Raw genomic sequence first — 24,292 nt, forward strand, 5'->3', positions numbered from 1 at the left:
CAAACTATGTTTTTTTCTTTGTCTACAAACCTTTTATGCTATATCACACATTGTTTCATCAGTTCATTTCTACACAACTCAGCCATTTCAGATGAGACACAGTTATACTGTAACATTTTGGCTATTTTGGGGGTTGTTTCATCATACTGAGGAGAATGGAATCTATACCTAGCTTCCCACCTGCCTTCATTTCAAATTCATAATTAATAAAATAACAAGATATACTGTATTCTTTACATGTTTTTCCAACAATTCTCTTTGTGCCTAAAACATGATTTAATAATCATTACATATTCAAGAAGATATATGGAGAAAATTGGTGAAATAAATGAAAGTCTCGCCAAACATTTGCAATCATCTTGGGTTAGATTTTTCAAATATTTTACCAAAACAGTTCTCTTAAGAAGCAAGTTTTTACCTAATGCGTGAATTTATAATCAGCATATTAAAAAGATATATGTGAAAAAAGGTGAAATGTATTAAAGATTTACCTGGCATTAGCAAAGACTGCACCTGCCCAGCTGGCCATGTGAATTTTAGAATGTTGCCAGTATTCTTGAATTAACAGCAGTCATTTAGGTAAGCAAAAAATGGGAAAGGTGCATTAAAAATGCACAAAATACTGCAACATGCACAGTGGCAACTAACCTGACACTCAGACCTTACTCCTGCACTTTTCTACACTGTGATGAAAAGCAAAAACAAAAGTGTATTCTGGTTACTAAAAAAAGCTTAATAATCAAGTACTCATCACTGTCAGACTCTTACCAGCACCCTTAGCATGGACAACTCTTTCAGGGATACGCTCTCGATCAAAGTGAGCCATCTCATCAAGCAGCTGGATGTCTTGCAATAGGATGGGCCCCCGTGGTCCAACTGTCAAGGAGTTAAGCTTGTCCGCGAGTGGACAGCCATGACCTGTTGTAAGACGATCACACTCCTACAAAATAAAAATACACATATCTATATATGATATTTACATATTTATGAAGAGCATGCAAATACCACTATCATCAAGAAAATGTACAGCAAAGCTTGTAAAAACAATTTTTTTCCTTCAATCATTTTAAATGATAAGCACTGTGGAGTATGCTGCCATTTCCCACGTGAACAAGGTAACACCAAGAACAGATGAAGAAATGGCCTCATATGCTCACATCCACCATCCACTCTCTTGCTCTTATGGATAATGCAACAAAACCAAAAATGAAAGAACAGAAGCTTACATACAAAATGAAGACAAAGGTGTCTTCGTAAACTGCAGTACTTTATTAAAACTTGACAAATTCCTCTGTATATTACAAATACAGCAGTACAGTAACCTACTAGAAATTAAAGTTCATCAAAATCTCTGGTACACGCGAGTACAAATAAGACTGTGGTTTATAACGATATAGAGTGATGCAAATAACATGCATTACATAATGTACAAGTGAACATATGTAGATCACTACATCAATATAGAATTTAAAAATCTTGTATCTGAAATGCATAACCTAGTACCCTTTTAATGGACTCCAACAGCTTCCATGCTAATCACTACAATGACTATAAGAAATGATGGACTTCTATGGAGCAAAAGGTTCCTTGATCAGACTCCTATTTGTTCACTGAAGATGATACAACCTTGCCAAAGGTGACTTTTTCACTTGTGGTATAACCTTATGCAGGTGGAGTTCAGTAACACCTAATATATGCCTGGTCTATATACATACTGAATTATTTTCTGCCCCAGGAGACCCTTCAATCTTTAAAGGGCTCCCACATTGATAAGAAAGCTAGCCACATCCACCAGGTGAGACACAGGTTATAAAGAGCAGTGATAATATGTGTGTGTCTATCTGGGGAGAGTATGATGCAAATGAGTAGTAAGTGTTCAGTCTTTATAGTGGTAAGTAAATGGTGGCTATAGAGGAAAACTGATAAGTGAATGGTGGCTATAGAGGATCACAGGATATGTTGAATTGGTGTTCATTTTGATACATGAGTGGGTGATGTCTAGAGCGTGGACAAGTAAATGTGATATGTTTGTCTGGGGAGTGTAATTTCAGATGGATGTATGTCTGGTGGAGTGGTGTGAAAGACTGAGTTGAGAGGGCAGTTGTTTATTCCTTATCAGGTCATTTCAGCAAAGGTGTTTTGTCAGTGTTATGATTACTAAGGACACGGGAGATATGTCACTTAGAGGATGCTGAAGTATGAGGCAATGGTGGTTTTGAATTTCTTATTAGGGGTTGTAGTTAATTATAGAGTAGTTTGGGGAGGAGGGGTCTATTGATTTTGCAAATAAGTGAACACCAAGCATGTTGATTGTATTGAGAGGATTTTTGTTTCATTGTGCAAATAGTGAGAGTAAGTGTTAGTCTTCAAGGTTAACTATATTATCTCGAAGCTCTAAATTTTGAATGTAGGTACTTCAGAATCAGGGCAAGGTTGTAAGATACTCTTAGGTTGGCCTTGAAAGCCATTTTAAGGCCACTAAATGCCGTCTTAGCCTAAAATTATAAAAAATGTGCCTTAGGATCAAAGGTAAGGGTACCAGACTTACTATAGCTTTAAGAGACCCCTGATCTTGTTGGAATTTAGAATCTGGGCAAAGATTTAAGTTACTACACACTGGCCTTGGAGGCTGTTTTGAAGCAACTAAAAGTCATCCCAAGCCTTATGGATTACACTTACACTCGCATATACTGAAGGTACCTCAGAATCAAAGGCAGGATCTGAGGGATTACAGCCTGGTCTTAAAAGGCCACCTTTCAAAGCTCAACGAGTTATACAGCTTCATGTAGCACCCAAAGGCCAAAAAAGAAAAAAAAAATTGAGGGTTAGGTACTTCAAAATCTGGGCAAAAAGTTTTTGCTACCACTCATTGGCCTTGACTGCCATTATGAGACCACCCCCAGCCTTCTACTTTACACATATCATTGTAATCATTAAAAATTTACACATATCATTGTAATCATTAAAAATCAGCATGCAAGGAGCCTCGAATTCTAATGAAGTTACCAAGATCAAAGGCAGGACCATTGGTACTAGAGGTTAGCCATAAATTAAAGACCATCAAAGCACCCTTCCCCTCCTCAACGTTCAGAGTTCTTACAGTTTAATGGTAATCATTCAACTCAGTGATAACACATTTCAATCTTTCAACAGTCGTTCCTGATTAATCAAAAAAAAAAAAAATGTAATGCCGTGGTTTTATAAAATCCATTTCACCCGTGCAGAGTCAAGTGACTCTGCTGTTATAATATAATAGCTAGTGACTATGATCCTGTTGAAGTTAGACTACATTTGTCTCCTTTCCTGTGGCAAAGCCCTCCTAAAAAAAAAAAAAAAAAAAAGTGGCACAGAACCACTAAAACGAGTCTCCTTTCAATCGCTAACAATTAATGCGTAAGGAATAGTCAGATGACACTCCAAATGCTAATAATAACAAGTTTTATATATTGCTTTATGCGTAGAATGTCCTCAGGTGTGATTGAAGGCAGTGTCGATTAGGATACTTGATAATGGTTGAAGTTAATGATGCTGGCGTGCACAATGGCAAGCAGTGCATTGGAGCCGTGATGTCGATAAGTTACATGGGTCGTGGTGGCTGAAGTGGATACACTGACAGGATAGTGTTGAGTGTGCCAAGAGGTTCAGGTAGGTGTTTGGTGGTCTAGTTTTATCATGTTTGTCATGAGTATCGTAAGAGTCGTGATTGACAAGGTGTGGGATGGGTTAATGGTGGGGGTGTGGGGTGAGGAGAGGTGGATGATACCGAAAAGCTGAGAGGATTGAGGGCAAGTGCCGTAGCCATGTTGTGGGTAGCTTAGTGAATATGGGTAGTTGGAGGTATTGTACTGACTAAGTGTTGAAAACTGTGGTGTAGACAGGTGTTAGGTGTTGAGGATGAGTGGTGGTTCGCATGAATGGTGATGGATGGGTGGTGGTTAGTTTGTAAGGGTAGTTTGGATGGTCAGTGGACGTTTTATTTCATAAGAGACAGCGACGTTGCCGAACTCCGCCTGTTTGGGATGATACAATGAATGAAAATACACCGTTGGCGATGCTGCGTCTTCCTCTTTGGACGAACAGGGGTACATGTGTCTCGTCCAAGAACTTCTCACTCCAAAGGAGACAATTATTTCGCTGCTTCTGAACTAGAGCAACCTTGAAGCTGCAGGAGTCTTCCATGTGGGGTCATAGCCTCTTGGGTTAGACCTACAATCAAATAAGATAACAGAGATGGCTGGCATCAGGGAATAACTTCTAATGTGAACAGATGGCGAAAGACGTGCATATATGCACATAAAACTGGCACAAATGGATGGCAGCTGGCAAGAATGGGTAGCAATGATGTGTGGCAAGTGGCATGGATTGAGCCGGGTCGCAAGAAGGAGAGGAGGGTTTGGGGGGAACTGAAAATGTCAGAACGATGTGGAGATAATGATGTGTAGACGTTGGATGATGATGATGATGGGTTGTAGGTGACACGGGTGGGCGATGAGTAGCCGGGATGGAAGGCGAGTGGAGGATGTGTCGGTGAGGGATGAGGACGTAAGGTGGATGCCAAGGTGCAGGTGGGTGTGGGAACCGGTTTGTGGTATATAACCCCCACAGCTAACACCGGGGGGGCTGAAGGTTGCAGCAGCGGGCATTGCAAGCACACACACACACACACACACACACATACACACCTGACATTCCTCCCCACTTCATGACCCTCAACTGACATGATTAGACAAGAATTTAAACACAGGTCATGCTTTAATGAATAACCTCCAATATGAGGAAAAATGACTTCATGAAAACGAGATATGTTAGCGGGCTATGCCTATCGACTTGGAGATAGAGCTTTAGTCTATCCCTCAACCAATTAATGATTGGAAAATTCAAGAGCCATATGGCATCCGCCGGACCAGTCTGCACATTTTAAACAAGATTGCCGTTGTTCTCAAGGCGTAAACCGTCGATAAAGCCAACCGAAGATCACAACTAGATTTTATGTTTCCGGGAAGTGGGGGTCTGGGTGAAGGCTTCATTTGTTCTTGTCATTTGATCTGACGTCATTATCATTATATCCACCTCATTATTTTCTGATTTATGTAAACTATATCTGTTTTGAAGCGTGTTCAACATTTTATCAATTCCATTTTCAAGGTACTACGTGCCTTGCCTCCAATTTTGTCGTAGACCTCTTGATAAATTACTTTTAAAACTTCACACAGGAAACTTGTCATCATCAGGTATCATATACAACTCAGACGGATCTCCAGTGTTAAACTAAATTACAGGTTTTTCCCTACGAACTATAACGATAAGATGGCATAGATAAGCCCATTAACATTTAATCCACAATAGATCAGTATTGAGGACAATAGAAAATGTTCTTCGGAAATAGAAAGACCATGAAACAATGGAAGGAAGCACACACACACACACCCCTCTCCCTCCCACCCTTCACTTCTCACAGTCTTACACCACCATGAAATTAACTGCTAAATTTCCTCCATCCAGAGACCTTTGAACATGACAATGACAAAATGCTTGTCGCTAATGACAAAACGACGTAAATACATCAGCCTATGCTAGCGAACGATCTGGACGAAATTCCAAGTGTTGGCTACTGGAAAACTGTCTTAGTATCTTGCTTCTTAGTTCTAAGGCCCTCAGTCCTTTATCTCCCGAGCCAAGGTCAACCTGAGAGAGGATCGAGATGGGGTTCGTCATGTACCTCATCGACACCGAGCAACGTTGCCATATGCCAATCCCCACAAAACTACAAATGATTCTAATCCTCATAAAAACCTTGGTAATATTCGTCACATATATATCATTATGATGATCATTATGATGCCTGTGCTAATATAATCGCCAACCATACAATCCTAACTCATGATTATTGATGAGAGAATTATCATTCGTTGGTTCACATCTGGAAAATGATGTAAACCATCTAGACATCTTCGTCATACGTAAATAAAAGTTTAGAACTACGAAATTATCATTTTAATGTTTCACCTTGAGATAAAGATTGTTGGATGGTATATGGCAGGTAGCGCGGGAGATGTGGTGCCCGAGGGGCTAGCAACTGGGTATGATGGCTTGGTTGGCGGCCGTAGCGTTGGCAGTGGTGGCTTCTGGTGAACAGTGTTGGGGATGATGTATTGCATTGCTTGGAGGGTTTTGCTGGCGATGGCGTGCTGTGTGTCTCTTGGGGATGGTTTGTTGTCGGTAGGTAGAGTGGACGATGGTGTGTTGCAAGAAGGTAGTATAGGGGGGAGTGCGCTGTGGGTTGGTGTGTGTGTGTGTGGGGTTGAGGGGGTGCAGCGGGTGGGTGATGTGCTGTGGGATGGTAGTAGTATGGAGATGGTATACTGAGGTTTGTGTGTACAGGGGAGATAGTATTATACTCATGCTGTCCCGTTTATTGTATATGTGTAACCTGTCTTTCACTTGTGTATGCACCCAGACACACCAGCCGAAGCCAAGAGCCCATTTATCGATCCCGGAGGAAGGACGAACGCCTGAGATCGATGTATGGCGACTGTGCATGCGGTTCCTCTCCGGGCTGGCCTGTGCTGACTCATTTATGGTCATTACCTCTAATCACCGTACCGTAACGACCCGTAAGTGTTCAAGACGATGAGCTATGAGTAGGTAGAATGGGAATGCCGTGCAATGGGTGCGGGATAATGTATTGCGGCTATGAACCTTGGGGAGGATGCCGTGGTATGGGATGGTAGTGTTCTACATGGCGTGGTATAAATGAATACAGGAGGGGTCTGTTGTGTGTAAGTAGTGCGGGTGATGATAATCTGTAGGTGGGTAGTTTGGAGACGGTGTGCAGATGATACGAGCAGGAAACCAGAAGGTATTATTAGCAGAACATCGACTCCATCAGATGACTAGAAAAAATGCTGAGGTTAGCAGGACAGCGCCCCCCCCCCCCCCTTTAGCAAAACCGCAGCCATCACATCCGTGACACTGCGTGGGTTTAAGCCTTTGAATAACAATAACATTTACAAAGTAAGAATATAAACTTTACCGATGAAAATGTAGCCAGAGGCTGAAAATATACAATGACAACACTGACACAATGGAGGCCGTGGGTTTAAAATGGTGTGTATGATCACTATTTGTGTTAAAAGAGTTTTACACTCGTCTGGCTCCTGCTCTTCACCTGATGATGTGTGTACGTACCACGTCTTTACACACAACCGTGTTTACAACTCGGAGTATGGACATGGTGCTTATACACAAAGTTAAGGGCAAGAAGAGTGTAAAATCCTTCTCAGTAACACAATTTGTGTGACTAATGCCACAAGCAGAGTGGTGATCCTTGGACTCTCAAAGTCAAGCTCTTCACATTCGCAAGGGTCTACTTTCCAGCAGGCCTATTTAAGTACAAGTAAGAGGGGTGAGTAGAGTTATAAAGGGGGCTACTGAATTGTACAAATTCAGATATTAAGTGTGTGCAGACTATAAGGTCCAGCGGCAGTGTGAGTGGGAGGACATGTTTTCAAATCATGTGCCTGGACTGTTCCTACCACAGCAGACCAAACCTTTAATATGTCGTAAATTTCAATAATACTGTCAATGGCTGAAATGAGGAGGGGGAGAGTGCATAAGTTTATCACGTAATGTAAGAAATTGTCACAAAATATATGGTAAAAGTTTCATACCTAGAGGGCAACATTGTCAAAAAATAACCCATTGATGTATCATATTGGCCTACAAATCATATTCATGTTATTCTTGCTATTATAGGGCAGCAATTTACGGCCTTTAGCACTGTGTGAAACGTGAAAATAGGAGGACAATTACAGTAAACACTTAAGTATTCTAATTTAGTCCTGACAGCACAAGACGGGGTCGACGTGTTACTGGCGCCAAATAGGGCAATGGCATCACATTTTTTTTGTCAGTATTGCTCAGAAATGGATTCAGATAATGGAGATCAGGACTAGGGTACTGTGACAGGATCAACAAATATAAATCAAGAGGAAGGGGTAAAATTATGTATTACCAGAACAAAAGTTCAGATATGTTGGCAGGAATAATTAAAAACCTAGCTCATAAATTAGGAATAGATGAAAATTAAGAAATTGAGGAATCAATTTAATGTGAGGTATCACGAGAGAGGAACTTGGGGACTTAAGAATACGAATAGATGATTATGAACACAGATTTGCATTAACTGAGGGGATGGTTACAGAGCAAGAAAGGTCAGGAGAGGCTATTCTATATGTCCTTGAGGCTGTTGAACATGAGACAATGTCCATAACTCAACTTACAGAAAGTAATGAAAACAATGGGCAGGAAAGTTTGATTCAGAGGGACAAGAACCTGCGGGTACTGGGTAAACCTGGTGATACAATAATATGCACTATTACAGACAGAACTATTAGCAAAATTTTTGTGGTTTGGTAAATGAAATTTTAGAAAAGTGCTGGGTAAGGCAGTCATTGCCTGTTACCATAACTGAAGATTAGAGAAAGCCAGAGGCATAACAGTTAATGAATCTAATCTGATGGTCCCATACCATAAAGTGAGTGGTACCTAAATTTGAAAGATTTGTTGACCAGGCACTTGACAGATGCAAATCTTTAATTATTTTTGGACTAGATAACAATAAACATCTGATTAAAGAGGAAGAGGAAAGAAAGAAGAAATGCTCATTAAATGGATAATGAAGGTAATAATATTACTCAGTGGAATTTCTGTGATAATGGAAAGAAGGATTGTTGGTTATGACCAAAACATAAAGGGACTTATGATTTTAAGTCATTTCGCCAGGAGATCTTTAGGCAGGTTAAGAAACTTATAACAAAGTGGAATTCAGAGGAGTATTACTCAAGTGTAATAGACAGAGGGAAGAGATGGAGGAAAGCAAAGTATGCGGTCGAAGCAAAAAACTGAAGACGCCGAATGAGACAACAGAAAAGATCACCCCTGCCAGTAGCAATGTTATGGCTTTCTTGATAAGAGATAACCTTTAGTTTAAAAAATGGTAGCTGAGCGACTATTCAGACAGGACATAACAGAAAGAGTAACTTCAGTGAGAAGCGACTAGTAGTGTTGATATATGATCCTTCAAAGAATTATAGGGATACAAAACAAATATACAATGATATCAGCATAGGAACATTTAGGATGGTACACTTTTCAAAGAATGTAAAGTACTGATGATGTGGGATTTCAGACACAAAGAGACAGACCAGCAGAATTTGATTCTCATGGTGAAAGGGAATCACAGAGACACAGGCTCTTAGTGTTTATGGTAAAATCTTCTATACCACATGTCAGTAAACACACTAGCATGAGAGGGACATACATCACTATTACTAGATCTTCAAACATACTAGCTTGGATATTGAAAACACATACCATTAAACAGACTGGAAAAAGTGATCATGTAATGCTTAAGTTTCCTTCTGTTATAAATGGGTAAGTTAAAAGAGCAAAGATGAGACATGAGTTGAAGAGGAGATATAATCGCAGAAACCACACAAATCTCAACAGTTCCTATGGTATACTAATGACTGGGAAATGGAATTAAGTAGCCTGAAAACAGGATATCATAGTAAATGTTTCTGTGAAATTTACAGTGAAGGACTAGAAACATGAGTGCCCTAGTCTTGTATGAAAAGAGCAGTCAAGAAAGAGTGAAGAATGCTTTAATCAAAGACGTCAAAAGCAAGGGAGCTCTAAGATGAGCAGCAGCAAACACATAGGTGGAATTCTACAGGATCCTAACCCAAACAAGGTTTTAATCTTGAAATGTCACTGTATGAGCTGAAGATGTGAAGATACACTAAAGAAACCTCCTGAAATACTGTTCAAGATACACTGGAGACAGGCAAAGTACCAAGGAAATGGAAAAGACCAAGTGTCATACCTATCTGTATGAAAGGAAACCAGGAAGAGGTGCTGAACTATTTGCCAGTCTCCCTTATGAGTGTGGTCTATTAGGTACTGGAAGAATAAGCACAAAACAATGAATGACTTTCTACAGAGCAGAAATTACCTAAGTGAGAGACAAAACAGTTCTAAGGAAAGGAGGTCATGTGTAATAAAACTTCATAGATGTCTATGAAAGTGAGTTCTGTCTTAGACAAATGGAAAGGCTGGGTGGAATGTTTGTATTTAGACTGCAAGAAAGTATTTGATGGTACAGCATGGGAGGCTGATTAAAAAATTGGTTAACCAAACAGGAATCAGATAATCTTAGAGGATGGGAACAAAGGACACTTTTCAGATAAACTTTCTCCAAATGGGTTGAGGTCACCATTAAGCCTCACAAATATGAAAAGCCCTGTAATTTGTTCCCTGCTATAAGATACTTACAAGGGCTTCCATTCACTGCACTGTATCTTCATCATTCAGCCTGTGGCTGAGATGAATTCCATTATCCATACACCTTACCTTAGCTGAAACCTGTCTCAGAGTTGATTCTTGCAACCCCAAGTGCTCCTCATTCTTCTAACAAGTATAAGATGGTGTATAACCATATCTAGTTTAAACTCGGTCCTTTTAGTAAGTTATTTACGTAAGTCAGGACCATGAGTAGCATTGGTTGGTACACTACTACTACTTACTTCAACCAGATTAGAAAAAGTACCTCTACTGTGTGTGTGTGCTTCTCCTATACTCATGTCTGTGTACCTGTGTTGAACTTTTTGTGCTCCTCTGAGTCTGCCTTGAGTGTCTGTGTGCACAAGTTAGCCTCTCTCAGTTTACTGCCTGACTTTTAATCTGTGTCTGCATGAAAACTCTGTGTGTTACTTGGAGAATTTTACAGTCATGTTGCCTTATCTATTAATCTTGGATATATGTACCATGGCTTTACTCCTGTGCATGTACGTAAACTCACTCATGCATCCTAGCCTAAGCTAATGGATGAACATGCTGCCTACCTTCTTGTTATCCCTAACCAGTAAGGGCTACTCTTTCTCTCCACTAAGATCTACACTTTCCTTCCACTGAGGTTCACCTTCCCCTTTCACCTAGGTCTACTGTTTCCCTCCACTGAAGTTCATCCTACCCCCTCACTGAAGTCTACCTCCCCTTTCACTTCGGTTCACCTTACCTCTTCAATGAAGTTTACCTGCCCCTTCCATTGACAATAACCTTACCCCCTCAATAAGGTTTACCCTACTCCTCCAGTGAGCTTTAGTGACTTTTCCATTTCTCCCCTCAATATATCTTACTCCTGGTACACATCTTCTTACACCATAATTACAAAATTAACAGAATTTGTTTATAGAACTGCTGTGTTCCTTATGAGCATTAATGAGCTTGAGTCTGACCAAAAATAGCAAAGTAGAGAAAGAATAAGAGTGCGAAGAGGAAGAGAGTAAGGAAAAATTAGAAAAAAATGAGAATGAGAAGAAAGATATGGAAAAGATAAGTTCTTTTAGTATAGTAAGAAAAAGCAAAATACAAATATTACAATAAAAAGGTTTCACAATTATCATGATGGTACAGAATTTTCCCAGTCCGCCATGACAACCTGTTTATAATACCTGACGTGCTAGATCTGCTCATCTCTATTTTGGTCTACCCTTCTCTCACTTTACCCTCAACCATCATCACCCTCTCATCTACTACATCCACCACATGACCATAACATTATAGGAGATTCATCCAAGCACCTCTTGAAGATTTTCTCATGTATATCTTTTCTATATCTTCATTTTATATACTAAAACTTTTAATTTCTTTTACTATATACAGTGTAAAAAGTCTCTTTTACTTGTTTTTAATTCTTCAGTTATCTATACCAGTCATACTAAATCTTCATATCCATACATGAGAAATAAGTAAGCATCTCGCATAACTTTTTCACACGAACTTATAAAAGCACCTTTGATTTTTTAGGTTATTAAATGAACTACTTTAAATTCTCCCTTTTTAAAGCTATAATTACTTCTCCTGATTATCTTAACTCTTCATAGCACAACGAGACTCCTTCTCTTTAATGAAAGTTCTTCACAATTACTTTCAACATTCTCCAAGTAAACACATCAGTGAAACAACTTACCATTCTGTTCAACTACTTTCCTATTTCAGCAAAGATTCATCAGTGTGCAACTGTTGTAGTTTCTATTTCATTCCTACACAGTTCACTGGCCTTGTCCTGGTATATGCACTATCCCATTTCTAAATATATTTGTTTCTCATCTACACAAGATTCAGAAGTCTTTTCTTAAGCTGTCAAAATCCAAATGCTGAAAGCTAGAAAGACATTCCTATGTTCCTGACAAAATCATTTATATTGTACCTAAAGAAAGTAGAACAATACAACCAACAGTCTGCAACAAAACTGTCTTTCTATATTGCAGTGAACATTTTTCACATTCAGTTAACCTCTTTTTTCACCAACCTCTTTACAGTCTAATCTTAAGTGCATTTACACCTACATTTTTAATTTTCTTCATGTTACTGTCCCTCTAACATACTCTACTGTATTTTCTTCCTGTTCATATCATGTTCACATACATTATAACAGCACCCTCAAATATTCCTCAAAATACAGTTTGTTCAGTTTGTCAGCAGTCTTTCAATTCTGTACAATAAATCCTCTTTTTCACACACACATACAAAGTGGTTGATAAATAGGTACACAAATATATACATTTAAACATCTTTGCTTTCAATATAATTTATAATGTTTAAACATTCATTTTTTTGGGGTGGGGGAATCAAATGCTCTTTTATTCACATTTACCAACCTTTTTCCTTTTTTCAGAGACTTCTTATGCTCAGTCTTAGCTTTTTACTCACCACTCTACATTTCAGCTCCCATTCTTAACCATTTTTGCCCAAACAACATTTCTTATGCCTTCATTCCTTCAGGCTGTTCCTCTTCCACACCTCCTTCAGTTCCATAGTGTTCAAGGAAGTGACATCTACAAAAACATTCTTCTCGTGCCTCAGCATTACAATACCCTAATTCTGTACATATTCATGCTCTCAGTTTCAATTATAAATTCACTTTTATACATTCAGTTAACTTTTTTACCTTTATCCTCCTCACTGTCTCATTTATATCAGTACTACACCAGGTGCAATATATTGCTTGCTAAGCTGCACTAAGTTACATGGTACAGTATTACTAAACCATTCAGGTTTGAATATCCACAGTTCGAAAAACAGCAAAATCCAAATACCCTCCTATCTGAGAAATCAACCATTTATTTTGAAGCAGTATCGGTCACTACTTAAGTCATTCATTTCTCTTTTTTTTGCCATTGTTCTGCCCCTATAATAGCATCCAGTCCAACTCTACCTTAGTCTACATCTGTTAGAAGATGAGATATGGAAGAATTTTGGGTACATACAATAACCAAATGTTTTTTATTCGTTTTGCAGTGCATACATTTACATATACCATATATTGTATACTCAAATAATATTTAAAAATCTCAAGATCCACACCAGAAAAAGTGTTAGTACCTAAAATTCAAAAATATCTGATATCCAAGTACTGCTCCATTCCAAGGTATTCAGACTGGAGAAGTGCCTTTTCTATAGTGTATTAATGACACTTAATGACAGGCACTCCTAAGACTTTGGTAGCACACTGATCCTTGTGGCCATATACTTATCAGTGATCAGTATTATAAGAAATAAACTTAGGAAACAAGACATCTAAGCCCCCCACATCTATGAACTCCTCTTCTCAAAACTTGACTAATTCTGAAAGCAGGGTCCAATGAAACTGCCTTCAATGTTACATATAAGATCATTTACAATATGGTTGTATTTTGTACTGCTTGTTCATGAACTCAACCAACTACATTGGTAATTTCCTTTATTATTTCCAATAACCTAGAGTAATGCCTAGATCACAAATCATTCAGCAAAGGAAGTTATTAAGAAAATTCAAAACAGGATGACTTTTATATATCCAGATAAAATAAGATATATGTATGAATAAGAGTGCAAGTTTGCAAATCATAAAATTCAGTATATCATGTTCTTTAGTGTGTCCTGAACTCTTAACACAAAATTTTATTGTAATAATGAAAGCCAACACATTCACAACTCAAGCATTTACCCACATAAATACATCATGATCCTACATGTAATTCTCATATATCTAAAGAACAGTAGTGTATACCTTTATATTAGTTTTTTTTTGTTAGTATTTATGAAATAAATTTAGAAGCACAGTCACAACATACTTCACTGTAATTCTGATATTAACCAGACAAGGAACTTTTATTTTGACACGAAGGTGTTACCAATGCTCAAAATTAGACAACATAATAGTTTAAAGCGTCCAGCCTTACTTTATAAATAGAATCAAAATCTATTTTTATCTTGTATATCATCCTTATAACCCAGTTTGATTATATACTTCACCGCAGATCAGAAGGGATTTTCATTGCAAAGACATGACTCACTCTACCAATCCTGATTCATCATTTACTTACAAAAATAAACAATATATACCATGCACAGATTAGGTGACTGAATCCATAACATGATGGTCTCATCAGAGCTTAAAAGAGAACTGTAATTTACTTTCAGAAAATGACTCTTATGAAGCATGTACAGCTACTCCATGTCTCTTGACTGCATGAGGCCCAGACTGCTCACCAGTGATCAATGAACAGCCATGAACACTGTGCATTGTACAAAGGTAAGACTCATAACTGGTAACTTCCTTTTTTTTTTTTTACATAAAAAGTCATGCTTCTGTGCATTTTATCATATTATTTTTGACAAAACGATTAAAACTTGACAATCTATTTGACAGGCAGAGGTAAGATATGGGGATCGTGATCTCTGTAATATATATATATATATATATATATATATATATATATATATATATATATATATATATATATATATATATATATATATATATATATAATGAAATTTGGTTACTGGAAAGATCAAATGTCTATATATGCCCCCCTCAAAACGCACGTCACATACATCACCCTTGTTGATATGTTTACTATAAAAGATAATGTCCTTAGTAAATACCCGCATGAAAAGATGGACAAGGAATTTCCTGTAATTTTATCATTTTCTCCTTGTGGTCACGATTACTGTTCAGAAATGCTGCATTGTCAGTTCATTTACTCTCTCTCTCTCTCTCTCTCTCTCTCTCTCTCTCTCTCTCTCTCTCTCTCTCTCTCTCTCTCTCAAATTCCACATGTAGCGCCCCCAACTCATTTCTCGCATTCATTATTGGATATTTTTACCCGTCTGTGGACGAGTGAAAAATATTACAAATATTACATAGTCACGTTGGTCTCAAGCCTTAACTGGAGTTACCACAGTTCAGAACGGTGTAATGACACTAGTGAATATTGGAGAAAATTCACTGGTAAAAAAAAATTCAGGATCCGATGCTTTTGGAAGCATGTTGGCTGGCGTACGCGAAAAATACGCCCTCGTCCACTTACATTAATTAAAGATAATTCTCGAAGCTGGACATTTTCACAGGACCTGATAGCCAGAATTAGCATCTTCGTCTAAACTAGTTTGCCTTGAAACATTGTATAAAGTGTTTAAAGTCTTAGTACTATTATACGCTGTCTGTTTCATGCATAGCTATCGATTCAACTGTCACACAAATACGTTAAAAATATTACCTTTTTTTTTTTTTTGGTAGTCAAAAATAATCATGTACCCAGCTTTAAGTACAGTTAAACCCATGAATAATACAGTTATATCTCCCCCCGGGAGTCTCCGTCAAGACCTTTAAACACATGACTCGGCATGGCATGGCAGGTGTGCACAACTTACTTTCTGAGTCTTCTTGAACTCATTGAGTTGGTTGGAGGCGGTGTCACGCACCATCTTTGCAGAGGACACTTGGCTGTTACTACACTGAGAGACTGAGGAGGACTGAGGGAGACACCAGATATTGCGTCGATACCCCTCAGCTGATGCTGGTGCGGCGGTGCCAAGTGTCCTCGCTCGCCCGCTCGCGCCACGCTGCCGCTTACTCTCCCACCTGTTAGTTGCATAAATCCCAAAGTGAAGCAAAAAACCCGTTTAAAGTCTCAATACTTTGTTCAATACGATCGTTGCAAATAACTGAATGCATATTTGTCTGTGGTATTTTAGTGATGAGTCCCTTTTCACGCCCATCTTAAACCTTTCCTCAAAAAAGTTCTTCGTATACTGTACGACCAGAAGGTATGAAGTATTCATATAGCAATGCACCCAATATCGATATATAAAAATATATACTTTTGGTCTGAATCACATCGTAGAAGTATAAGTAAAGCATTACAGTCCCTGATAAGGAATTACGATACCCGTTCGATTCACAGCATACCATCAGTCATTCCAGTTAGTCTCTGAGGTGACAAGACTCACCTCAGAATATGCTGAGAATGAAAAACCTCTCTCTCTGTACTAATACGCAAAAATACTTTGCGATGTGGAAACACATCATACAAGAAGAGACGAGTGTAGCAAGGCCGTGCAGGTTAGACAGGCTGGAACTTATATGATTCTCGAGCCACTGGGTATGATAAAAAGACTTCGGCCATATCACAATTTCTCTTTTTGAGGTAAAAGTAGATTTTTTTTTTCTTGAAATTCGTTGCTGTGCAATTATTGGCATACCATACCAATAATTTTTACGTGTTCACTTACATCGGTTTTAGTATGTCGGTCACGTAGTGGCATGTTCAAGTACGACGATCTAGTTTCCATTTAGCGTATTTTTTTGTGATATAGGTAAGAACAGAAGACTTCCAATTGGATTAAGTATACTTGAGGCATAGAAAGGCATAGATTTAGCTGTGTATAAGCCAGATGTAGCGTGGGAGTCAGACAAACATGATGTGTGTGTGTGTGTGAGTCGAGAAATTTCAATTCATGCTTACTTGCATTCCTGTAACTTTGTCTTTTTTTTTCTATTCTTTTTTTTTTTTGTCTGTAATCATTACATTAGCCTAGTCTCGTCCGTTCGATTTTCATGGACAATGATACAGCAAGTCTCTCTGACGTCAGGTAAAATACAAATATTCGAGAAGCAGGATTATTCCCGCTGGAGTTGAAAGAAAAAAAAAATGTTTCATTAAACTTACGTAACAGGCTGTTTTCCTATATTGTAAATTCGTAATGCGATGCTCACTATCCAAGTGTTAGTGTGTGGTGTGACGGGTGATTTACAGAACGGTGAGGTGCAGTTAAAGCTGAGACAGAGAATGTGTGACAGACAAAACGTATACAGCAGACATGGGGCCAGGTTGTGAGTCGCTGCCTCGGGTGCTGAAGCAGGAGAAGCGATGCCGGGTTCATCAGGTTCTGCTGCCGTGGAGGATGAGGCAGTATATATATATATATATATATATATATATATATATATATATATATATATATATATATTGGAAAGGATCACAATTTTGCGCGTGATCAGGATATTCCTATGAGTCCACGGGGAAAATGAAACACGGTAAGTTCCCAAGTGCACTTTCATGTGATAATCACATCAGCAAGGGAAACACAAGAGAGAAATATAAATCAGTTGATATACATCGAAGAGACGAATGGCGTCCTAGCTTCGTCTCTTCGATGTATATCAACTGACTTATATCTCTCTCTTGTGTCTCCCCTGATGATGTGATTATTACATGAAAGTGCACTTGGGAACTTACCGTGTTTCATTTTCCCCGTGGACTCATAGGAATATATCTATCCTGTTGCTGGCGGAATCCATGTGGTCCCAGCATGTAGGAGGCCGTGAAACGTGCATTGGGGTATGAGCGTATTAGAGCGATGGTGGTATACAGGGGTCGACGTGCTGTGATCGGGCTGAAACAAGGCACAAGAAACGGTCAGAGGAAACCACGGAAAGTCTGTGGGGCCTGCTTATGACGGGCGTGGGGGGGGGGGGGGTTGCTCCTGTTCCGGTGTATTACATATGACAACTTTGTTATTATGGATGGGCACGAATGAGGGCGTTCCTAGTCTCTTCGTAATACTCCCTCGTTATCATGGTATATATATATATATATATATATATATATATATATATATATATATATATATATATATATATATATATATATAGCATTTATGGATCTAGAGAAGGCATATGATAGAGTTGATAGAGATGCTCTGTGGAAGGTATTAAGAATATATGGTGTGGGAGGCAAGTTGTTAGAAGCAGTGAAAAGATTTTATTTAGGATGTAAGGCATGTGTACGTGTAGGAAGAGAGGAAAGTGATTGGTTCTCAGTGAATGTAGGTTTGCGGCAGGGGTGTGTGATGTCTCCATGGTTGTTTAATTTGTTTATGGATGGGGTTGTTAGGGAGGTGAATGCAAGAGTTTTGGAAAGAGGGGCAAGTATGAAGTCTGTTGGGGATGAGAGAGCTTGGGAAGTGAGTCAGTTGTTGTTCGCTGATGATACAGCGCTGGTGGCTGATTCATGTGAGAAACTGCAGAAGCTGGTGACTGAGTTTGGTAAAGTGTGTGAAAGAAGAAAGTTAAGAGTAAATGTGAATAAGAGCAAGGTTATTAGGTGCAGTAGGGTTGAGGGTCAAGTCAATTGGGAGGTAAGTTTGAATGGAGAAAAACTGGAGGAAGTAAAGTGTTTTAGATATCTGGGAGTGGATCTGGCAGCGGATGGAACCATGGAAGCGGAAGTGGATCATAGGGTGGGGGAGGGGGCGAAAATCCTGGGAGCCTTGAAGAATGTGTGGAAGTCGAGAACATTATCTCGGAAAGCAAAAATGGGTATGTTTGAAGGAATAGTGGTTCCAACAATGTTGTATGGTTGCGAGGCGTGGGCTATGGATAGAGTTGTGCGCAGGAGGATGGATGTGCTGGAAATGAGATGTTTGAGGACAATGTGTGGTGTGAGGTGGTTTGATCGAGTTAGTATTGTAAGGGTAAGAGAGATGTGTGGAAATAAAAAGAGCGTGGTTGAGAGAGCAGAAGAGGGTGTTTTGAAATGGTTTGGGCACATGGAGAGAATGAGTGAGGAAAGATTGACCAAGAGGATATATGTGTCGGAGGTGGAGGGAACGAGGAGAAGTGGGAGACCAAATTTTAGGTGGAAAGATGGAGTGAAAAAGATTTTGTGTGATCGGGGCCTGAACATGCAGGAGGGTGAAAGGAGGGCAAGGAATAGAGTGAATTGGATCGATGTGGTATACCGGGGTTGACGTGCTGTCAGTGGATTGAATCAGGGCATGTGAAGCGTCTGGGGTAAACCATGGATAGCTGTGTAGGTATGTATATTTGCGTGTGTGGACGTGTATGTATATACATGTGTATGGGGGTGGGTTGGGCCATTTCTTTCGTCTGTTTCCTTGCGCTACCTCGCAAACGCGGGAGACAGCGACAAAGCAAAAAAAAAAAAAAAAAAATATATATATATATATATATATATATATATATATATATATATAGATAGATAGATAAATAGATAGATAGATATAGACAAATGTATGTACGGGTTGGGAGTTTACACTCATGAGGTCCCCACATGGACTTTCTCCATCATACATTTTTTTTCAAAGTCTGGTATTCAGTAATTTCATGCCCCGGTTTATTCCAGTCATTTACTCTTACACTAAGTATACGAGTACTTTTTCAACACAATTCTAGTTTACTTTCGTGTGTGTGCTTAATTACCTAATTGCACTGTACGAGGAGGCTGTTCAGCACTCAAGGGGACGCCCATGTCTTGAGTAAGTATATATATGTATGTTTTCCTTCAATCGAAGTAATACTATAATCATTTGCCATTGCATCAGAAGCTCCTCTATAGATTATTTGATTGTACAGAAATGTGTACAGTTCACTGATGCGCTTAAACCTACGTGAACTGGATGCTTTACCAGAGATAGTTAAAAGAAGAAAGTGGGAGAAAGGAGGAAACTTATTTTGCCGCCCAAAACAAACTGTTCATGCAAGATTTGACCCGCGGAGTGCGTCTATTGTTATTTTTGCGTTCTTTGGAATTTTCCTCCTCTCACTCGGTGGAGGAAGACGTCAAGGGCAAGATACGCAACGATAATATTCCTTCCCGAGTTTCCATCTCCTCCGGCAAGCTAGAGTGCATGTTAAGCTCGCCATTGAGGTCAACCAATTGGTCAAGCAGTGACATCATCATACACAGTCCACCAATCAGAGCGGTGCTTGGCAGTGACGTGCTAAAATGGTTATAACTTCAAGTCAGTCATTCGTTATTCCCTGGCAATAATGATATTATAACAATATTTCAAAGTTATATAATATTTTTCCTCCCTCCTCTGGCTCAGTATCCGCTTTCAATTGTGCGTGACTTGGCTTCTGAAATAGACCCAGTATACACAGTGATCATGATTTCAAAACATTCGGCGGGGGCACTTTTATCCCGTGGAAAATATGCTAATGGGATTTATCCCGTGGAAAATATGCTAATGGGATTGATTGTGGATGGAATTGAGTCACAGGATGGCACAAAAAAAAAAGAGAAAAGAGAAAAAGTAACCCAGTCATCATGGCATTTTCCAGGGGGAAAAGAAAAAAGTTACAGGGAAAGTGCTACGTCTTTGATGTCCTAACATCCCTTTTTTCGCGGATGGATTTTGCATCTTTTGCTCGATTATCTTGGCGTTCTCATAAGTGAAATATGCATGTTGGACACATTGCCAGCTGGTTCTACACTGTTCTTTTCACCGTCTGTGCCTTCATACATCACCGTGATGCGAAACCCTGTTTTTGCCCCGTCATATAATTCGGCGTATTCTGAAAAGCATTTGGAATGACCTTGAACGTCGTTAAGGAAAATGTAACAAATGACCATGGCGTCAAAAGTTCACGCGTTATTTTCGTGTTCATTGTCAACTGATGAACGATCCTGCGATATATATATATATATATATATATATATATATATATATATATATATATATATATATATATATATATATATATTTATATATATATATATATATATATATATATATATATATATATATATATATATATATATATTTATATATATATATATATATATATATATATATATATATTCCTATGAGTCCACGGGGAAAATGAAACACGAAAAGTTCCCAAGTGCACTTTCGTGTAATAATCGCATCATCAGGGGAGACACAATAGAGAAATATAACAGTGTGTATATCAACTGACTGTTATATTTCTCTCTTGTGTCTCCCCTCATGATGTGATTATTACACGAAAGTGCACTTGGGAACTTTTCGTGTTTCATTTTCCCCGTGGACTCATAGGAATATCTTGATCACGCGCAAAATTGTGATCCTTTCCAATATATATATATATATATATATATATATATATATATATATATATATATATATATATATATATATATATTATATATATTGGGTTCACCTCCCGATCGGTAATCAGTTGAGTGTGAAGCATGATAGAGAAAGCTCTCTTAGCTCTACGCACTACAGTCAGTATAGAAAAAAAAGGTTATTTGCCATTATAATGAACACATTTACTCCACATACGGAGACTAGCGTACCGTATTGGCGGGAAACGATTTGCCTATACAGCTAAATAGGCGTACAGACAGACGGGATGAAGTCACGCCTTTTTAAATATAAAAACCCAGACCAGTTGCTGAGGTGGGCGGGTGAAGGACTGACGACGGAGGGGAAGGCACGCGTGACGTGATTTTTAACGCCAGCGCCTTCCAAATTGCCTTCCTGCTCTCGATTGGCTCCCTCCCTGTATTACCCCAGCAAGTGATGATGGCCCTTTTTTATATGACCTTGCCTCAGTTGCGATGAATCATGCCACTTGCCCTAGCTACGATGATGAATAGTCTGACTCATGATGACTCGGATACTCACACTTCTCTGATGAGTGTTCTGGGGTAATATATATATATGATTCACACCCACACACACACACACGCATATAGGGATCCGAAGAGGGTTCTGAATGAACCCTCCTTCTTTTTGTCTCGGATAACCAATGTTTTTGGTCTTCTGTTTTGGCCAGATTGTCCCACTGTTGCTCTGGGAAAGGCCACCAAGCACCGAGACATAACTCGTATATTAAAAGAAAAAAAAATCCCCAGGAATGGTATTCTGTTGTTGGATAGGATGTATAAATGAAAATGTCTGCTTTTACCATCGCTCCCCCGAGAATTTGTATCTAGAACACGGGGAAAGAACCCCATAATCCTTCGCTTCCTTTTCGAAAGTCCTTGGCCACGGTTCTGCCAGTGATGACCATCTCAAATGAAAAGTAAGCCGTTTTCTCTCCCCCAGGAGACGTTGTAGACCTGCCAGGGGCCGTATGCAGAAAACTTCCTAGAATGCTTAAGTATGCTTAACCCCAAAGAATTTTACTTACCTTTAAGAATTTTGCGAAGCATGTTTCTGAAAGCTGCCCTACGCTTAAGTATTTGCTTAACAGACGACAAATTTTGACCCAAACTGCATTTCATACTTCTTAAATATTATGCTTGAGTTTTGCTAAGCATCGTGCTTAGTCCTTTTCTGTGTGCCGCTTAAGTCACTTGCTCAGCTAAGCATAAAAATAAGCAGAAATCGAAGAATTTTTCTGCATACGGCCCCTGACTCTTGAACCTAGAAAGGTCATGGGAAGGACGTAGGGTGGAAGAGAATTGTACAAATTCCTTCTTCGAGGAAAGACAATACAATAACGGTCTCTCCTCCCATGGCTGGTCTCCACACACAAACTAAGGGAAGCAGCGGCCAGACATATGCCACTGGTCCAATCCTTGGTGGCGGGTGCATTTGGATGTAGATAGCTCACGAGGGCGAAATGATAGTACTCGTAGAGCAGGGAGAGAGGGAGAGAGATCAGAAACATCCTAACGAAGGGAGAGGTGATGTTTAGAAAGGTGATGCATGGCCAATGAATGAGATGTAATACCTTACATCTCCCTCCCCACTGGATAATAGAGAGGTGAGGGAACAGCCACCTCAGGTATGCATATAGTACTCCAGAATAGGAGCGACACCTGTGTATGCACCAACACAACACTCCCAGCGTTGGAGAAGCAGATTTTGCGATGTTGGGCTACGGCGGGCGGCCAGGACACATACACTGTGGGTCATATGGTTTAATCCGTTGATGTTACCGCTAGGATGAATTACGATGGTCTGAAATTGAACAGAAGGAAGCGAGTGACGTGTTAAAAGAGACAGAGGTAGAAATTATAATTTGGCTCTGAATTTTATAAAACTAGGTTACTGCTTCCCATTTCGAGATGGTGCGCTGATCCGAATCGAGGAAAGAAAACGAGATATGTTCAGTTCGAGAAAGAGAACGAGTATTGAAGTGGAAAGGGGAAGGCGAAGCGAGTTGAAGTGCTTGAAGTGGAATCATCTGTGTAAGGGGCGGAAGAGACGGGTCATCATCTGCAGGGAGAAGGAAGGGAGTGAGCAATAGGACAAGATAATATACCACATGTAGGATGTCGTCGCTCCATCAACAACAATCGAATCTGACTAACTAAAGAGGGGAAGGTGTGCCCCCTGAAGTCGTCCAACAGTGAGCAGAGAGAAGCAGAAAAGCCAAGTAAGGAAGACCATCGCCTTAATGTAAGTACCGGGATTGTGTTATAGTACCCACTGTATTATGTGGTACCTTAAAAACACACACAGGGCAGTCTGACAGTCTGCATTGGGTGAGCGGGACACGAGTTGGCATTCCACTCTGATATTCGTTAGTTGCTGGGCCGTGATTGCGTCTTATCAGTTTATCTGCAAGTAGCAGTTATCGGCACGTAAGCAGGACTTTGAAGGTCTACCTCTACGTAGTAACTGCATCAACACGGCGTCTCCCACGACCTCATCCTCCCCCCTCCTTAGCGCCTTTCTCATACCCAACTATAATCACCGCTCACGATGCCGGTTCACAGGTGGTGTCTTGTGTTCGTCCCACCCTCATCGCACCTCTGGCACAGTTTGAGGACTTTGACTCCGCCAGACTTTGATGCTGTTATGAAGGTCTGTCTCCCAGGTTCCGCTGTTTGCCTTCGTGTCGCCCACTGCCGTCCTAATGCTACATAGACTCTATGCCTTTCTTCGACTTTCTCAACTGCCTTGAGGCGGTGACATCCTCTCAGCCGCAAGCCAAGATCCTCTTGCCCTTTTCGACGTTCACCATAGGGAATGGTTGACCTCCTTCCATACGGGTGGTGGTGGTAGTAAGAAGGATCGAAACCCATATGTTTCCCAACATGACTCCTGTGACCACTCTTGTAAATACTCGGGATCTGGTTGTCACCTCCAGGGCTTCGCTCTGTGGGCTACACAGTCACGCCCCCAGTTGGTTCATCTGACCACGCTCTTGTCACTG

General features: G+C 39.7%; 2 protein-coding genes across 2 annotated transcripts in view; one reads left to right on the forward strand and one right to left on the reverse strand.

The window, feature by feature from the left end:
* Positions 1-15,913, reverse strand: part of Cat (Catalase) — a 28,398-nt gene extending 12,485 nt beyond the window's left edge. Inside the window, exons 1-2 of the mRNA XM_071659097.1 lie at positions 15,760-15,913; positions 769-940 (exon numbers count right to left, since the gene is read on the reverse strand). Of these exons, the coding sequence (XP_071515198.1) occupies positions 769-940; positions 15,760-15,813 (226 nt within the window). The 5' untranslated portion in view covers positions 15,814-15,913. The remainder of the gene's footprint in view (positions 1-768; positions 941-15,759) is intronic.
* Positions 6,580-24,292, forward strand: part of LOC139747145 (kanadaptin) — a 116,396-nt gene continuing 98,683 nt past the window's right edge. The window contains exons 1-2 of the mRNA XM_071659089.1: positions 6,580-6,614; positions 14,527-14,638. The gene's annotated coding sequence lies outside the window, so the exon portion shown is untranslated. The remainder of the gene's footprint in view (positions 6,615-14,526; positions 14,639-24,292) is intronic.

This window comes from Panulirus ornatus, chromosome 67, assembly GCF_036320965.1.
Source record: "Panulirus ornatus isolate Po-2019 chromosome 67, ASM3632096v1, whole genome shotgun sequence".
Taxonomy (NCBI): Eukaryota; Metazoa; Arthropoda; class Malacostraca; order Decapoda; family Palinuridae; genus Panulirus; species Panulirus ornatus.